The following is a 17839-nucleotide window of genomic DNA, read 5'->3' on the forward strand; positions in this document are numbered from 1 at the left end:
AGCATGAAGCTGTAAAGCCAGTTTATACATTCAGTGAATCAAGTGGTGTCGCTTTCTTTGGACTGTTGCTTCAGGACGAGGATAACATTTTGAACACCCCTTCCATGGAAAGAGGCTCCCATCTGTATAGAAAGGTTACATATTGAGGAAAAGGTTAGGAGAACCCCTCTCCTAACATGCTAGTTTACTGTGTGCAGTATTGAAAATATGATCTCCTACTGACTGTGCTCAAGTATCAGTGGGCCTTCTCTAGGGCCCATTTCAACACCCTCCCGCCAGCCTTTTAAGAAGGCAGATACAAAAATATCCCTGTTCTGCAACATCCCTGCCCTTGTGGATCAGAAGAGATTGAATCACTTGACCATGTTCTGCTTTATTGTGTTTTTTATTGTGCCATGAATTATTTCCGCTCATTATAAAGGATCTTCCAGGTCAACCTGATGAATTTTATATTCAGTTTCTTTTAGAAGATAGATAATAATATCACTTATAACATAGCTAAATTTTGAATTTTAGCCTCTAGATCACACCTGGAGCTTTCTTAGACAGCAGGCTTTACTGTGGGTTTTCTGCGAGACTTTACGGCAAGTTCGAAGTTGCCAAAAAAAACAAAACACCAATGCAAAAAGTGGATTTAATACCCCAGATATAAATTGGGCTACACTAACGTGCAGTGAAAAACCCGAATCATGTGTGAAGTGCTCCCTGATAGCTTTCAGAGACTTCAGGGTAACTCTTCCCGATATGTGAATGCATACACTCCATTCCGGAGGAGATGTGAGCTAAAGGACTTTTAAAGCCCTGTGCGAAAAACTCCCTGGCAATTGTAGTTCTCCCTTAAACAGGAAGTATTTGGGGACAATTTTAAATTTCTTGCACAGCTGTATCTACTGTATGTTTTTTTTTAAAAGAAAACTGTATGTGGTGAATGGCCGTAATAAAGATTTGATCTGATCTCCGACCTAACTCCAGTGGTACAGTCCAGGGGAAGTTTTACCGTTTGCTTCTACTCAATATATAAACTGGCCAGTATAGAATAGATAAACTCTTCATCCCTTAGTTCTCATCCTCCATCAAAACAAAGCTTACCATATTTACCCGAATAGAAGACAACAGTGAATTTAAGATGACTCCTTAAAAATAGAGGTTAAATATAAAGGAACAGCACTCTGAATTTAATATGACCTTCCAATTTCTAACATCAAAGGACTTGGAAAAAACCTAGCCTTGGATTCAGATAAATAAAGTGAGCGTACATAACTGCATTCACTTACATTCATACCTTGCTCCACCTATTTTCTCTCACATTTCTCCTTTCTCTTCATTGGTTGTTACCCTTGCCTCCTGACCGCCCAACCTACTGTTGGAATATACATTGCAAGCTCCTCGAATAATCTCTTTTTTGCTTACCTTACTCTGTAACGCACCATATTAATTGATGGCACTGTAAGCATGACCAACATACATAACAACGTGTGGATGTTTTGATCAAATGGGCATGAGGGTGGTACAGCCCCAATTGAAAGGGAAGGGGATGCAAGTTAGTAAGAGGGAAATACTGCTTTGTGGTGACTTTCACCTCAGAACTGGTTGTGTGACATGGCTCTCCTCCATCTGACTTTAAAGAGCACAGGAAAGGGTAAGGCTAAGGTTCTGATGATTGCTCCCTTCCCTCCACCCCTGTGCCATTATTTTTGTCGTTATTCATATCTTGGCGATTGAGTGAGAGGGGTATGACTGCTGTTGATACTCTTGCTGCCGCCGAGTTCAGCAAGGCATCTGCTCTTGAAAGGCAGTGAAATGTCACTGTTGAATGTCAGTGTGAATGAAGTGATAGTGCCAAGGAACCTCAAGGGTTTATTGTCCATTCATCCTCTTTTCCACTTAATGGAACTGTTAAAAAGATCAGGGCGAGCTGGAGATGAGATAAGTAGAGAACAGCACATGACAGGCAGCACCGTTAAGAAGACTAATGTGTGCCCCTCTGTTACATTGTGAGGCATGATGCCAAAACCTATTGTTTTGTTACACATAAGGTACCTGCCCTCTGTCAGAAGATTGCTCTGCTAAGGGTGTCACACATCCCACCCCCATTATGACTGTACAGTCATCCCTCACCAACTACTAGGGCTCCGTTCTGGGAAAACCTTGCCATTGGCAAATTCGCGGTTGGCGAGGCATTAAAGTCTATGGGAAACAGGGGAGTAGGAGGAAATACAAAGAAATTGCTAAAAAATCACCACAAATCCTGTAATATTGCCAAGAGTCACCAAGAAGAATGAGCAGATCAGACTGCTGGACATTTTTAAAAAAAAAAAACCACCACCAAAAAAAAATCACACAAAGGGTATTTTAAATTGGCAAGGGACAGCAAGTTCAGCAAGGGCTAACAAGGGTCACCAAGAGCAGATTGAACCTCTGAACCCCACAAAATCGCTGAAACCCCTCCAAAATCACTTTAAAAAACCCCACTCACCAAATGTGGATACTCAGGTCGCGGTGGACAAGACCTCTCACAATTTCCCGTTCACATATACTCAAAACCACGGTTGGTAAAACCGTGGTCGGCAAGGGATGATGGTATATCGTAGCTTTAGTGGTTTTCAGCATACAAAGCATTTTGCAATTCTTACCTCATTAGAATTTATGCTTTAAAAACAACACATTGGCAGTTGATTATCAAACTCCTTTGTGTTTCTAGTGCAACCAACAATAGATCCATTTAGCTTCTGTGTCCTGGCCTTTTGAGAATAGCCTTCTGCACCTTTTTGAGTTCTCCACAATCTGGACCCAAGTAATTGCTTGTTGCCAGAGTGCAAACGACACTGTCAAATTAAATATTTTCAAAGGGTTCTTTTGAATGTCCAGAAAAAATTAATCCAGTGTAAGGAGGAAGTGCCCAGGTTGATGTTGGAGTGCAAAACCAGTAAACACTGATAACTACTCAGTTAAATTACCAGGTAGTAAACAGCTGCTATGATGAAAAATAAGCTTTTATCTTAGGTAGTAGCAAGTAGTAAGTTTCACTTTTTGAGTCAGTTCCTGAGACCCCTTTTGTGTGTCTACACTTTGAGAGGGGTGGTTGTTGCTTTTCTCTTTGGATGGCAGCTCCTTATGCCACATAGGTTGATACTCTAGAGCAGGGATTCTCAACGTTGGGTCCCCAGATGTTATTGGACCTCAACTCCCATAATCTCCAGCTTCAGCTGGGGATTATGGGAGTTGATGTCCAATAACATCTGGGGACCCAACGTTAAGAATCCCTGCTCCAGAGGGACTCCTGAACTTCAGACCTTGAGGGAGGCTTTTGGAGATAGCTAGTCCCACCCAAAGGGCCAAGAAGCTAAGCCCCTAAATAGTGCCCTGGACCCTGGCCATTGCTAACAAATAAAAATACCCCATTTGAACTACAAGATGCATCTCTCAACAACAGGTCCAATCCAGCTTACTCTGTGTGTAGAGAATGGAGCATAGAGCAGCTGTGGTGCCTGCCAGTATTGTTGTTGTTGTTGTTGTTGTTTTGATTTGATTTCTAGACCGCCCTTCCAAAAATAGCTCAGGGCGGTTTACAAAGAGAAATAACAAATAAATAAGGTGGCTCCCTGTCCCCAAAGGGCTCACATTCTAAAATGAAACGTAAGATAGACACCAGCAACAGTCACTGGAAGTACTGTGCTGGGGCTGGATAGGGCCAGTTACTCTCCTAGCCTTCCTCTTCTTTCCATGCCACCTTGGTGCTTGGCTGTTGTTGCTCTCTGTGAATTACTACATCGTGATCAGGGGGTCTCGTTTCAAGGGACAGCCCCCACATTGTTGAAATGTTCAGCAACCAGCTCCTCTGCATCTTCTGGCACAAGGGCTATACTCCATAAATGCATGAGCAGAATACGAGATATGCAGCAGCAGCCAGTCATCATGATGGCTCATTGCAGGAGAGGAAGACTACGCTGGCCTTCAGCAGAGCTGCTCTGTGCCCAGCTCTCTCTAAACAGAGCAATCAAGATTGTGCCCAAAGTCTTTCAGAAACCAGAAAGTGGAAGTGTCTTGAGATGCTGATATTTGCTCTATGACTTCAATTGGCTGAAAACAGAATATTATCCCATCCACCCACAGACTCATCGCTCTGTTGATTCTTTGAACTATATACAACAGTAAGGAAAATATATTGAAAAAGACGCTTGTTCTTTGAAAGTGGATGATCAAGTTATTCCTTCTTTTCTTTGCACTGACCTTTTCGTTATCTAAAAAATGCCTCTGTTCTCCAAATGGACTGTTTTTCAAACATCTCCTCACAACTCATCTCCTTTATAGACTGACTCAGAGCATGCAGTTCATTTTTCAGAAAGAGTGGCCAGAGCTGAGATATGACATTCTTCATAATGGCTAATTGAAAGATGTGCCTTTTCAGATGGTCATTTTTAGTGTGGTACTATATCGGGCAGCAGCAATATAGGAAGATGCTGAAAGGCATTGTCTCATACTGATATGGCAATGGTAAACCCCTCCCGTATTCTACCAAAGAAAATCACAGGGCTCTGTGGGTGCCAAGAGTCGAAATCGACTTGATGACACACTTTACCTTTACATAGACAGTAGATATGTCCATTTCTTGTGGATCCAGATGTTCTTTCTTCCAAGTAGCACTTCTGCTGGTGGGCTATGTCATCTTCCCAACATTCAAACCACAATATTCTGACTCTGGGAAGATGCAACTTTTCTTCCCATCTAGACTGCATATCTATATATTTAATTCTCTTAGGCGTACCTGTTGCTAATCCCATGTGTGGCAGCTCTCGCAATAGAGCTGCCGATTAGTGACAGGGACCGCAGTGGGGGGAGAAGCGGTGGCCCGGTGAACTGCCAGCTGCTGGGGTGGGTCCCAGCAGGCAGGTGGCTGGAGTGGCCGCAACTGGTGGGCAGGCCCAGCAGATGGGTGGCCATGAACAGCAGGTGGGACTGGCAGGTGGACGCCAGCTGCAGCAGCCACGACCGGCAGGCAGGCAGCTGGAGTGGCTGCGATCGGAGGGTGGGCGGAGCAGATGGGCGACTGGAGCAACCGCAGGTGGCCAACAGCAAACAGCAGGAAAGAAGATGGGGGCAAGGAAGAAGAATAAGGGGGCTGCAGGCAGGGGGAGAAGAAGATGGGCAGCGGGGAAGAATGTGGTGGGGGCGGGCAAGCAAAAAAGCGGTGGGGGTGGGGGGACTAGGGGCGCAGATGCTCTACACCGGATCAGTTAGTTGTCTTGATTACTGCTGTGGGTAAGCTGGCTATACAAAATCAGTGACGCCAATTGGGCAGTGGCTGTAATCTAGGGATGTGCAAACTGATTCAGGTACAAATCGATTTGTACCCGAATCTAGGTGATTCAGGTGATTGGGAGACAAAACAAATCACCCCTGTGGTCCATTGTCTAGATTTGAGTACAAATCAAATCACGCCTGGTTTGATTTGGATCAATTAGATATTTGGATTCCTCCTGTTAATTCCCCAAGAATCCCAGCTTTCTTTTATTAAAAAAGAAAGAAAGAAAAGCTAAGCTTGTAGAAGTGGAGTTATGGAGCAAAATGTGTGGTCACTATTTTTCAAGTGTTTGGATTCTTTGGTGTATAATAACTTTCCCTCAATGAATCTCAATGAGGATTCATTACACATCTTCATTTCTTCTATTCATTTTGACTGTCTTTTCAACATGCCAACTGTCAATTGCCGTTGGCAACCACACCCCACTCCCACCCGCAAGGCAGTGAGGTACTACTCAGTTTATGTTCTAGGGTTTGTTTGTTTTCAAGTGCTTAGGCTCTTTGGTGTCTAATAAGCTTTCCTCAGAATGAATTCCTATGAAGATTCATTACACACTAAAGAGTCTAAACACCTCAAAAATTCCTAAAATATAAACTGAGTACCCAGTGGCTTGTGGGTTGTGGGGTAGTTGGAACATGGGATGCCACCAATTCCCCACACTCACCTGCAAAGCAGTGGGGTAAAAATGAACAGAAGAAATGAAGTTGTGTAATGAAGACACCAAAGAATCTAAACACTTCAAAAATACCTAAAAATTAAGTGAGTACCCCAGTGTGTGTGTGGAGAGTGTAGTTGACACATGGCAGTTGACAGTTGGCACTGTCCAATGACAGTCAATGAACAGAAGAAATGAAGGTGTATAATGAATCCTCATAGGGATTCATTATGAGGAAAAGTTATTAGACACCAAAGAATCTAAGCATTTCAATATTCCTAAAAATTAAAATGAGTACCCCATTGCCTTGCAGGTGGTGGTGTGAGGTGTAGTCGGCACATGGCAGTTGACTGCTTGCACTGTCCAGTAACAGTCAAAATGAACAGAATAAATTAAGATGTGCAATGAATCCTCATAGGGATTCATTATGAGGAAAGGTTATTATACACCAAAGAATCCAAACACTTGAAAAATAATGACTGCACATTTTGCTCCATAACTCCACTTCTACAAGGGCTAGAACATAGCTTGCTTTTTTTAAAAAAAATGAAAGCTGGGGATCCATTTTAGGGTTAGGATATGGCAACTTCGAATCCCAATTGTTTCCTATGGTGGAAATGTTCAAAATCAGTAAAAACTAAGACAATTCATTAAATGTCAACCAAGTGTCCCACTGCCTTGACATTTGGTTGGTAGGTGGTACCCATGGGGACCTATCCACTACCCAAATTTGGTGCCCCTAGGACCTTGTTAGGTCATCCGAATCAGTCCGAGTCCAAATTGAATCAAAGCAAATACAAATCGAATCTGGGGTGATTTGTAGGGGGTAGATTTGGATGCAAAACAAATCAGGGGTGATTTGTTTGGGGCACAAATCAAATTTTAAAAATCAATTTGTGCACATCCCTACTGTAATCTCATTGGTAATGGCAAAACAACCCACCCTTCTCTATACTATTTTATGAACTGTTCAATTTAATTCAAAGGTTGAATGCTTTCTTGCTTATCCCACTGAAGTAGAAGAGCACAGAACAGTTGTGGAGAACACCAGCAAGGTTAACCTCTCTTCACCCCACGTTCTAGTAATGCTCTGCCATTCCATGAGTCTGTGTTTCTGTATCCGGATTTGGGGTATAGACCTAAGGGTGGGGGGAAGCTCTCATAGTCTGGAAAGTCCAAAAGAAAACAATAGTTATCCTTACCTGTCCTGCAAATGAGGGATAAAAAGCAATGTGCTCCATATGAGAATGGTATCATTGATATTGTCAAGAGCAGAGCTAAGTTACCACAGTATCAGAAATGCATGAAGCCGCAGAACTGAAGAGCAATAACGTATATGCTCACTCAAGAAATCTTCTTGCAGAGAAGACTCTTGAGATTGATTCTCGATGAACAGTGTGTCGCTAGAGGCTGCAATCATATTTCTGAGCTTATAGTGAGGCAAGGTTGACAACTGGTTTGTTCTGCTTTTCTGCTCTGTTTCTCCCTCTGCTAAACACCTTCTTCATTCCAGTTGCATTCATTTCCACAAAGATAGGTCTGAGCTGCTGGCCAGCCACCAAATACAAAATCTAACACCTGTCTGCCAGATGTCTAGCTGTATGTGTCACTACTGCACCATCTGCACTGCAACTTGGCAGGTCCTTTGCTCTGAATAATTTGGGATTGGAGCCCATTAATGTGGTGTATAATTTCAAGTGTCACCCACTAAAAAAAACACACCACCACCATAAACCCTTCTTTTTACCCCTCTAACCTTTCATCTTCTCATAACCCTGGCTTGAGAGTTGCTACATGTTCAGAAACGGCCCACTTGGAGCTAACGTACATGCTTCATTAACATGTAATACATCATTAAAAGCCATGCTTAAGTTTGGAAACATCTCTCTTAAACAAGATAACAAAAAGAAGCTTCAGAGGGTCTGATCTGGATTGGGTCTGTGGCACATAAAGAGGGGGAGTTAACCCTTTCCCCCCTGCTTCATTTCCTCACTGGCAGTATCCTCCTAAAGCTGCTATTTGCTGACATGTTTGGTGGGGAAATGGTGGAGGAGGAAAGAGGTTATCTCCCTGTACCTGGTGCCATGGTCCCAATCTGGATTGGGGGCTGCCCTGGCTATTATTATTATTATTTCTTGTTTACACAGTCAGACAGGTATTATTGACTAGTTTGTTTTATCCAGACATCGAGTCCTTCCCAAGCACCTGGGATGGCTGAATTTTATTGTCAATGTTGTTGCTGTTATAGATATCATCGCAGAATATAGGCTGTTCCCAGTAAAGCTGCTTTTTGTAATTGGCTGATGGTGATTTATGTAGCCCCTATGGTGTTGAGGTGCTCTTCAAGTAGTTTTGAGACTGCACCCAGGGCGCCAATTACCACTGGGATTATTTTGGTCTTTTTCTGCCACAGCCTTTCAATTGCCAGGTCTGGTGATGTCTGATTTTCCACTTATACTGTGCAATTATTATTATTACTATTATTATTATTATTATTATTATTATTATTTTGATTTCTATACCGCCCTTCCAAAAATGGCTCAGGGCGGTTTACACAGAAAAATAATAAATGAATAAGATGGCTCCCTGTCCCCAGAGGGCTCACAATCTAAAAGAAACGCAAGGTAGACACCAGCAACAGTCATTGGAGGGATGCTGTGCTGGGGGTGGATAGGGCCAGTTACTCTCCCCCTGCTAAATAAAGAGAATCACCACGTTAAAAGGTGCCTCTTTGCCAAGTTAGCAGGGGGGTTTTCTTGATTTAAAAGAGAGATCAGGAGAAGTTGCCAGATGTAAGCATGCTTCTTAGTGTCTATCTAGATGGCAATTTGTTCCAACATGAACACAGATACCGAAACAGTGATTTTATTTATTATTTATTATTTATTTATTTAAAATATGTATACCCCGCCCCTCCAGTGCAATACTGCTCGGGTGGCTTACAACAATAAGATAGACACAGATACAAGTAATAAAATTAAAGTCAGATTAAAAATAATTATTAAGTTCAAATTAAAACAGAAAATTATAAAAATCTAAAGAAGCTAAAGAACCTACCAGATATAACAAAATAATAATGTTATTAAAAAGCCTCCTAAAAAAAGATGTTTTTTAGGATGTTTTTTAAAAACACTGAGGGAGGGAGCATGGCAAAGCTCTTCAGGGAGGGCATTCCAAAGCCGAGGGGCTACAATCGAAAAGGCTCTGTCTCTGGTCCCCACCAACCGGATCTCTGTTAGCGGTGGGATCATGAGCAGGGCCTGAGATGATGATCGGAGGGCCCTGGCAGATTCATATGGGTCAATGCAGCCCAACAGGTACCCCGGCCCCAAGCCATGTTGGGCTTTAAAGGTCAATACTAGCCCAGAAGCAGACCAGTAGCCAATGAAGCTGACGCAGGATGGGTGTAATACTCGTGAAGCAACTCGCACCCACGAGCATCCTTGCAGCAGCATTCTGAACCAGCTGAACTTTCCGAAAGGTCTTCAAGGGCAGCCCCACGTAGAGCACATTGCAGTAGTCCAATCTGGATGTTACCAATACATGATTGACTAAGGTCAGATCCAACTTCTCCAAGTAGGGTTGCATCTGGCATACCAGCCGTAGTTTCTTCATTGACCATAATCAAGCATGAGAACTAAATGCAGGTTCCTGTTCCCCTAAGTGCACTAGCATCCAAAGGCAAGTTTGTTCCTTGCATAATACCACTTGAGCTTTGTAATAAAAAGGATATTATGTTCTAAACTTTTATAAATTTTATACATATTTGCATTTAAAATGAAGCCAACTTCCTTCACTATCATAGAGCTGAAGCCAACTCTATGATAGTTGGCTTCTATCATGAAACCAACTTCCTTCACTATCATAGAGTTGAGTCAGGACTCTGCTTAAGTCAGGTTTAGCTGATCTTTCTGTGTTGTTACAACAGCAATGAGTGTGGTGTTTTATAGAGAAACTTCACTAAAACTTGTTGAGGCCCTGCACTGACAAGCTTGCTATCTAGATTTTGATAGTAGGAAAGATGACAGGGGGAAAGGAACAGAGAGGCAAGAGGCTCAAAGGATGATGTGAGCATCTGGTTGTGAAAGCTCTTCACACTTAATTTACACTGAAAATTCATAACTTCATTCAACTTCAATCACCTCCAGGCCAACATTCCTAAGTCTGTCCGTACTAGTAATGGCCCTACACTTTGAAGGTCTGACAGCCTCCATATTGGCCCTTGGTAATTTGGAAAATGAGATGCATCACCTGCTAATCCTGAATGTTTGGAGGTTTTCTTTAAGCACTGCTCAGTGGCTTTCTTTCTATCCCCATCTGTTGCTTTCTTTGGATGTTCTTGTATTTAAGCTCAAAATGTTCTTCATCAATTGCTAATCTTGGTTCTTTTGCTTAAGCTGCACTCTACCGCTGGAATTTCTTGCCTCCAGACATCTGCTCTTGTCTCACAAATGAAAACAGAGCTGTTCAGGCGTGCCTTTCCTGGCTAGGTGGTGGTGGTTGTTTTTGTTGTTTTGGTTTTGGTTTTTTGGTCCCTTTTACCATTTTTCCTTGGTTTTCTCTCTACTTACCCATTTCCCGCATTCTTCTTTTTTACTTTTATAAATTTACTTTTTGATAGTAACCTTGGGAAGGATTTCTTTTGCCATTGTACACTTCCTGGTTACTGTAGGCACTTAATAATGTACATTAAATAATATTGATGTGCATTCTACAAATGCTCTAAGCTTTAGAGTCTAATGCAGGTGTTCCCAATCTGTGGTCCTCCAGGTGTTTCTGAACTACAACTTCCATCATCCTCAACCATAATTTATTGTGGCTTGGAATGATGGGAGTTGTAGTTCAGCATCATCTGGAGGACCACAGGTTGGGAACCTCCAGTTTAGGGCATCTCTCTTTTACTGCTATTTCATGATATTCCAAGGATTAAATTCCAGTTAAAAATAAATACTAACATGCTATACCTTGGTGAATTTTGCTTCAGAGAAAGCACTCTCTTTTTCTTCAGTTCCTTGTTTTAAAAAATGTAATTCTAAACAACCATGTAATCTTTATGGAGTATTTGGTGATATGGTTGCAAAGATTCAGGGGACTGGTCATTAAAAAGCCCCATGCACTGATAACAAGAAAATTATAGAAGATTGCAATGTACAAGTTACCAGTAGCAGTGTTGCATCAGATTCTTCTGTCAAATAGTGGGGAATTTGAGTGCCATAATTAGACTTGCAAGCTGTACCTGTTCCAATGGGTACATGTTACAAAAGGAGTATGAAAATATATCTTTATTATTTCTTGTTTACACAGTTAGACAGGTGTTATTGACTGGTTTGTTTTATCCAGACATTGAGTCCTTCCCAAGGACCTGGGATGGCTGAATTTTATTGTCAGTTGTTATAGATATCATTGCAGAATATAGGCTGTTCCCAGTAAAGCTGCTTTTTGTAATTGGCTGATGGTGATTTCTGTGGCCCCTATGGTGTTGAGGTGCTCTTCAAGGTCTTTTGGAACTGCACACAGGGCGCCAGTTACCACTGGGATTATTTTGGTCTTTTTTCTGCCACAGCCTTTCAATGTCAATTTGTAGATCTTTGTATTTGGTGATTTTTTCTATTTCTTTTTCTTCTCTTCTGCTATCCCCTGGTATTGCTATGTCGATTATTTTGACTTTTTTTCCTTTCTTCTCGACTACAGTGATATCTGGTGTATTGTGTGGCAGATGTTTGTCTGTTTGTAGTCGGAAGTCCCATAATATTTTTACATCTTCATTTTCTACCACTTTTTCAATTTGATGGTCCCACCAATTTTTGGCTACAGGTAGCTTGTACTTATTTCTTGTTTACACAGTCAGACAGGTGTTATTGACTGGTTTGTTTTATCCAGACATCGGGTCCTTCCCAAGGACCTGGGATGCCAGAATTTTATTGTCAATGGTTATAGATATCGTTGCAGAATATAGGCTGTTCCCAGTAAGGCTGCTTTTTGTAATTGGCTGATGGTGATTTCTGTGTTGTTGTTATTGTTGTTATTGTTGTTGTTGTTGTTGTTGTTATTATTATTTCAATTTCTATACCACCCTTCCAAAAATGGCTCAGGGCGGTTTACAAAGAGAAATAACAAACAAATAAGATGGCTCCCTGTCCCCAAAGGGCTCACATTCTAAAAAGAAACATAAGATAGACAGTAGCAACAGTCACTGGAAGTACTTTGCTGGGGGTAGATAGGGCCAGTTACTCTCCCCCTGCTAAATAAAGAGAATCACCACAGTAAAAGGTGCCTCTTTGCCCAGTTAGCAGGGGAATGCAGTTTACAAACCATCTACTACCATAAATAGCTGTATGTTGGGAGTATTCCCCGCTCTCCACAGCATCCTCCATCCTGAGCGCTGGTCTCAGTCTTCCAATCTTCATTTAATTGATTGATTGTTTTGATGGCTGTCCCTGGCACCCTTGTTCATGCTGCCTGCCTGCCACCCCTGCCATTTTCCCCCAAGTTTAACAGACAAGTGGACTATGTAAAAATGACCACTTGGCAGGATGCCTCTGAGTACCAGTTGCAGGGGAGTAACAGCAGGGAGGGCATGCCCTCAACTCCTGCCTGCGCTCCCCCCCCCCCGTGGCATCTGGTGGGCCACTGAGTGAAACAGAATGCTGGACTAGATGGGCTTTGGGCCTGATCCAGCAGGGCTGTTCTTATGTTCATGAAAGAATAGTGGTGGTGCACGCAGTTTTCGGAATAAGGAAAAGTTAATGTGTGGAAATCATGTTTACCTTTTCGTACATATGCTTCAAAACAAACATGGTGGCACTGGGTTAGCAATATGAATAGCCGGAGAGGAACAAAAAGGGGATAGCATATTTTATTACACACACACACACACAATTTCTGGTCCTCTCCAAAGGATTAAAAAGTCAAAATTTAAATTTCAAGTCAGGCAGTTTGTATGGGCAGGGCCAGGCAAGTGTGAGAGTGAGGCAGCTAGGGCAAGAAAGGTTAAGAAAGAGTTGCAGCTGCGGACTCATTTTCCACACACACACACACACACACACACACACCCCTACACCTCAGGCTTACATATACTGGCTACCCCTGCCTCAAGTAAGTTCATGTGTAGATGGATTTTATAACACTCCTTTTTGATTTAAATATTTTATTATGTTGTATCTGATAAATGAAACACTGCTGGAACTGCATCTCAAAGATGCATCTCTACTTCCACAAATGCCAAGTGAAAGCTTTGCCTAGGTAATCTTATTTGAAAGGTTACATATGCACTTTGAATTATTTCTGCATGTGAAGACTGCCAGTTCCCATCGAAGGTACCAAAACAGTGCATTACATTAAAGGGAACTCCTTTCTCCACTGCTGCAAGATGACATACTTTCAGTTATTTTTAACATGATATGACTGTGTAAAGATATTGTGTAATTTTTAATTAAGTAAAGTGAACAATCACCGGCATTTCCTGGTATGGTTTAAAAATAATTCTTGCTTCCTCATTTAAATATTGTTCAAGGCTTATAATTAAATAGCTGTACAAAAATCTTGAATCTCCTTAACTATGTTTTCATACTGGATATTTCCAGGAGCCCTGAAATTCAAAACACGCCAAATTAAAATCAGAGATTTGCCTTTTTGTTAATCTATTTTCCTTAAAAATAGTAAGCTTATGAGATAACCTGGCAAAGTGTGTGCGTATGTTTGTGTCCCATCAACCTTGCAATGCCTGGACCAGTATGAACCAAATTGGGTACAGTTGTAGTTGTAGGGATACATAGGGACACTTCAACAGCATAGTTCATGATGATATCATCCACCCCAATTCAAGATGATGGACACGTAAACATTTGAGGTGCAAGTGGGCTAACCTGTAAACCACCTAAACAATTTGAACTAAATTTGCGACAGCTGTACATAGGGACACCTCAATGGCATAGTTTGTAATGAGGTCATATACCCCAATTCAAGATGGCAGACATGTGAACAACTGAAGTGTGGGTGGGCTAACTTGTGGACTGTCTAACCAATTTGAACTAAATTTGGTACAGTTGTAGTGAGTGACATTCAAGATGGCAGACATGTGAATGTTTGAGGTACAAGTGGGAGCCAACTTGGACAAAATTTGGTACAGTTGTAGTGACACATATTGACACCTCAAAGGCATAGTTTGTGATGATGTCATCTACCCCAATTCAAGATGGCAGACACATGACGTTTGAGGCACATATGGGCTGACTAGTGAATTACTTAATATATTTGGAACAAATTTAGTCCAGTTTTAGGGATAGTGAAAGGAAAGTAGGCAGATTAGTTCTTGCCATAACAACTTGTTTTCTATAGAGTGTTCTGTTCATTCTCAGTGACTGTGACTGCTCTTTTAAAAAAACGCTCAAGAATTGTAACAATCTACAAATTAATGACCACAAAAATAAACATAGGGCAGGTTCAGATGTGGTGTGAAGCTCAGCTGAAGCCAAGATCTATATGACATCCTTCAGCCCTAGGAATGCACATTCCGCTTCCCATCTCCTTTCCTTTCTAGGTTAGGATATGCTGAGATTGATCATGACATGCGATCCTACCAATTTCAGAATATCCTAACCTATTTGCTTCAAAGAACCTGAGATCTGAACTTCACTTCAACCCTTGGGTTCAGATCTCAGGTTCTATGATGCAAAGAGATTAAGATATGCCTGTGTTGGTGGGATTGCACATCATGACCAATGTCTGCATAACCTAGAAAGGAAGTAGACCCTTGTGCAGGGATGGGAGCCGTGAATGCGTGATCCTGGGTCTGAGGGATCTCATTCAACATCAGTAACTAATAGCCTCTGGTAGGGTTGTGCATGAACCTGTTCAGAGGCCCTTTTATGGGTGGAGGAGAGGACTGTGTTCCTGCATGCAAATTCCTGTTCTCCTCTTACCATGGTTCAGAATCATGTGTGATCACTAAGCATAGTTAATACAAACCAAGTTTTCTCTCTGCCCATGTGTTTACATGAGAGCTTTAAAAATCTTTTAATGCATCACTGTATTTAGCTTTTATGCTATAATTTTATATACTTATGGTCACTGGCTGACATCCTGACTAACCAAGTGCAAGTGTAAAGAGGAACTATGGGGATGTGACTGGGGCCTGCAAGCAACTCCCCCAGTCCTTTCATAGGAAGCTGCCTTCTACCAAGTTCGACCATTGGTCCATCTAGCTCAGGGCTTCTCAAGCGGTGGTACATTTACCATTGGTGGTACTTTGAAGAGTCCCTGGTGGTACAGTATCTGAGGCATAGCAGAAATGAGGTGCTTGCATGGTGCACCCTCTCTGCTGCTCCTGACACCCATTTCCTCACCTTGATAGCTTGGGGGTGGGGGGAGAGGATCTGGAAGACATCTGGGAAAGCCCAGCTTTCCGGCAGGCACTGGCAGGCTGGGAAATGTGCTGTGGTGGTGGCTGAGTAGATGGGACTGGAGAGCACTGAGCAACATGCTCCCCATGTGGTGGTCTCATGCTCCTTCCCAGGCCACCAGTTGCCGCAGCTGGTGCTGAGCATGCCACTTTCCACTTTCTTCTCAATGACCACACATGCAGGCTGCCTGATCACTCTCCCAAGCCTTGGGAGAGCAGGCAGGCAGCCTGCGTGTGGGGCTGTTGAGAAGAGAGTGGAAAGCGGCACGCTCAGTCCTGATCGTGGTGAATCGTGGTCTGGGGCTGAATGTGCCACTTTGCACTCTGAGGCTGCCTGCCCACTGGCCCAAGTTTCAGGTGAGTGGGCGGGCAGCCTGCATGTGTGGCCAAAAAGAGAGACAGAGCGGAAAGCAACACACACAGCCCCATCAAGCCGACTTGTGGCCCAGGCAAGAGTGCAAGGCCATGTGAGGATCATGTTGCTCAGTGCGCTCCAGTCCTGGCCACCACAGAACACCTCCCAGCCTGCCAGCCACTACTGGGAAGCTGGGCTTTCCCAGATGGCCTCCAGCTCCTCCTCATCACTCCTGAGCTACCAGACTGGGGAAAGGGCAGCAGGAGCAGCAGAAATGGTACGGTACGAAGTGCATGCATCTCCTTCGTGTCATTCCTCATTCTGCTCCTGAATGACGACAAGCTTCATTTCTCTCCTCACATCAAGGCTTTCTCATCCTGCTATCGTCTCTGTGCCCTCCTCTGCCAGTCTTTGGTTGTGGTTGGATGGAGGGTAATCTTTGTTGGACAAGTTCACTTGTCCGATTAATTTCTATGGGAGTACTTGTAAGTAATTTAGTCTGGCTGTAAGCCAGTGACTAGAATAGTAGCTTGTCTCATTAACTGTAACATTTAAACTTTAAATAACACATACAATCTCAAGCGGGGTAGGGGACGATAACCTGAGCTGAAGGTCTGCAGCAGGTCCACTTGTTTGAAAAGGTTGGGAACCCCTGGTCTACACAGACAGGCAGGGGCTTCCCCAAGGTTACAGGCAGGAGTCTGTCTCAGCCCTATCTTGGAGATGCCAGGGTTGGGAACTTGGAATTTTCTACACGCAGATGCTCTTTCTAGAGTGGCCCCATCCCCTAAGGGATCTTGCAGTGTTCACATGTGATCTCCTATTGAAATGCAAACCAGGGTAGACCCTGCTTAGCAAAGGGGACAATTCATGCTTGCTACCACAAGACCAGTTTTCCTCCCTACTATTTGCTCTGTGTTATGCAGGTGAGCGAAATGTCCCTGCTCTACCCGCATTCCAGATATTCAGTGTTTTCTATCTTCTACAGCAATCCAGAGCGAGGGCAGAGCAGGGACATTCCACCCATTTGAGCAAGAGCATGCCCTTGGAGTTGCATGTGGGTCCCAGTTCCGTTCCCACAGTCCCTCTTTACACACACTCTTCATTAGCCAGGATGTCAGCCACTGAGCTGACTACACCTCTTCAGTGCCGTAGCCCTTTGACCTTTAAACCTGTCTTTACTGTTGTGAGGATAAAAATAATCATGTGCACTGAGGACATGATCTCTTCCTCTGAGAAAGAGCAGGATATAAATGTTTAAAAAATAGTAATAAATAAAGTAAGAGTGTGTGTGTGTGTGTGTGTGTGTGTGTGTGTGTACACACCTGTCAGCTGAGGATAATACTTCATGCATCTGATGGAGTGGACCCTAATCCATAAAAACCTACAATGGAATAAATGTGTTGGTCTTTAAGGTGCTACAAGACTCTTTGTTAGTTTTAATGAACTGTATGCCCATTTCCTTTGTAGTAAGGAATTTATTTTGCAAGGCCTTTTATGTAACAATTGCAGATAGTGTGAAAACGAATAAAGGGAGTTGTTGGGGGCATAATTTTTTAAAAAAAAAATCACAGGACTATACGTTGAGGGGTGACATCTTAACTCCCAGCACCTTAAGTATTTTGTGGTTGCATTTTATTAAAGAACTTTGTCACACTTGTCTTTAAAATAACTTGCTGATTAAGTCCTGGATCAAAGTGGAGTTCGGTTTGATAACAAAGTTCAGAAATAGTTGCAAAATGAAATCTTTGGTCATGCCTGGCAATTGCTCTATCACTCTCCTTCTCTCTCTCTTTCTCTCTCTCTCTCTCTTTTCCTGCTCTTCACAGCTGCCTGCCTTGTCCTGGGCTGTATGATTTATCCTGATGGCTGGGATGCAAAAGAGGTGAAACGGATGTGTGGCGAAAAGACAGACAAGTACACTCTGGGGGCTTGTTCAATCCGCTGGGCATATATCTTGGCCATTATTGGGATCCTAGATGCCCTGATCCTCTCATTCCTGGCATTTGTACTTGGCAATAGACAAGACAGCTTGCTAGCAGAGGAACTCAAGCTGGAAAACAAAGGTAAAGAGGAACTCAAGCTGGAAAATAGCTTTGGGAATCCTGTTATTCAGAGCTGCCTCAA

The 17839-nt window shown here is 42.8% G+C and overlaps 1 protein-coding gene across 1 annotated transcript in view; it reads left to right on the forward strand.

The window, feature by feature from the left end:
- Window positions 1-17839, forward strand: part of LHFPL3 (LHFPL tetraspan subfamily member 3) — a 442507-nt gene that overhangs the window by 262733 nt on the left and 161935 nt on the right. The window contains exon 2 of the mRNA XM_053254159.1: window positions 17542-17778. Coding sequence (XP_053110134.1) covers window positions 17542-17778 — 237 coding nt within the window. The remainder of the gene's footprint in view (window positions 1-17541; window positions 17779-17839) is intronic.

Source organism: Hemicordylus capensis, chromosome 5 (genome assembly GCF_027244095.1).
Source record: "Hemicordylus capensis ecotype Gifberg chromosome 5, rHemCap1.1.pri, whole genome shotgun sequence".
In the NCBI taxonomy this organism is placed as follows: Eukaryota; Metazoa; Chordata; class Lepidosauria; order Squamata; family Cordylidae; genus Hemicordylus; species Hemicordylus capensis.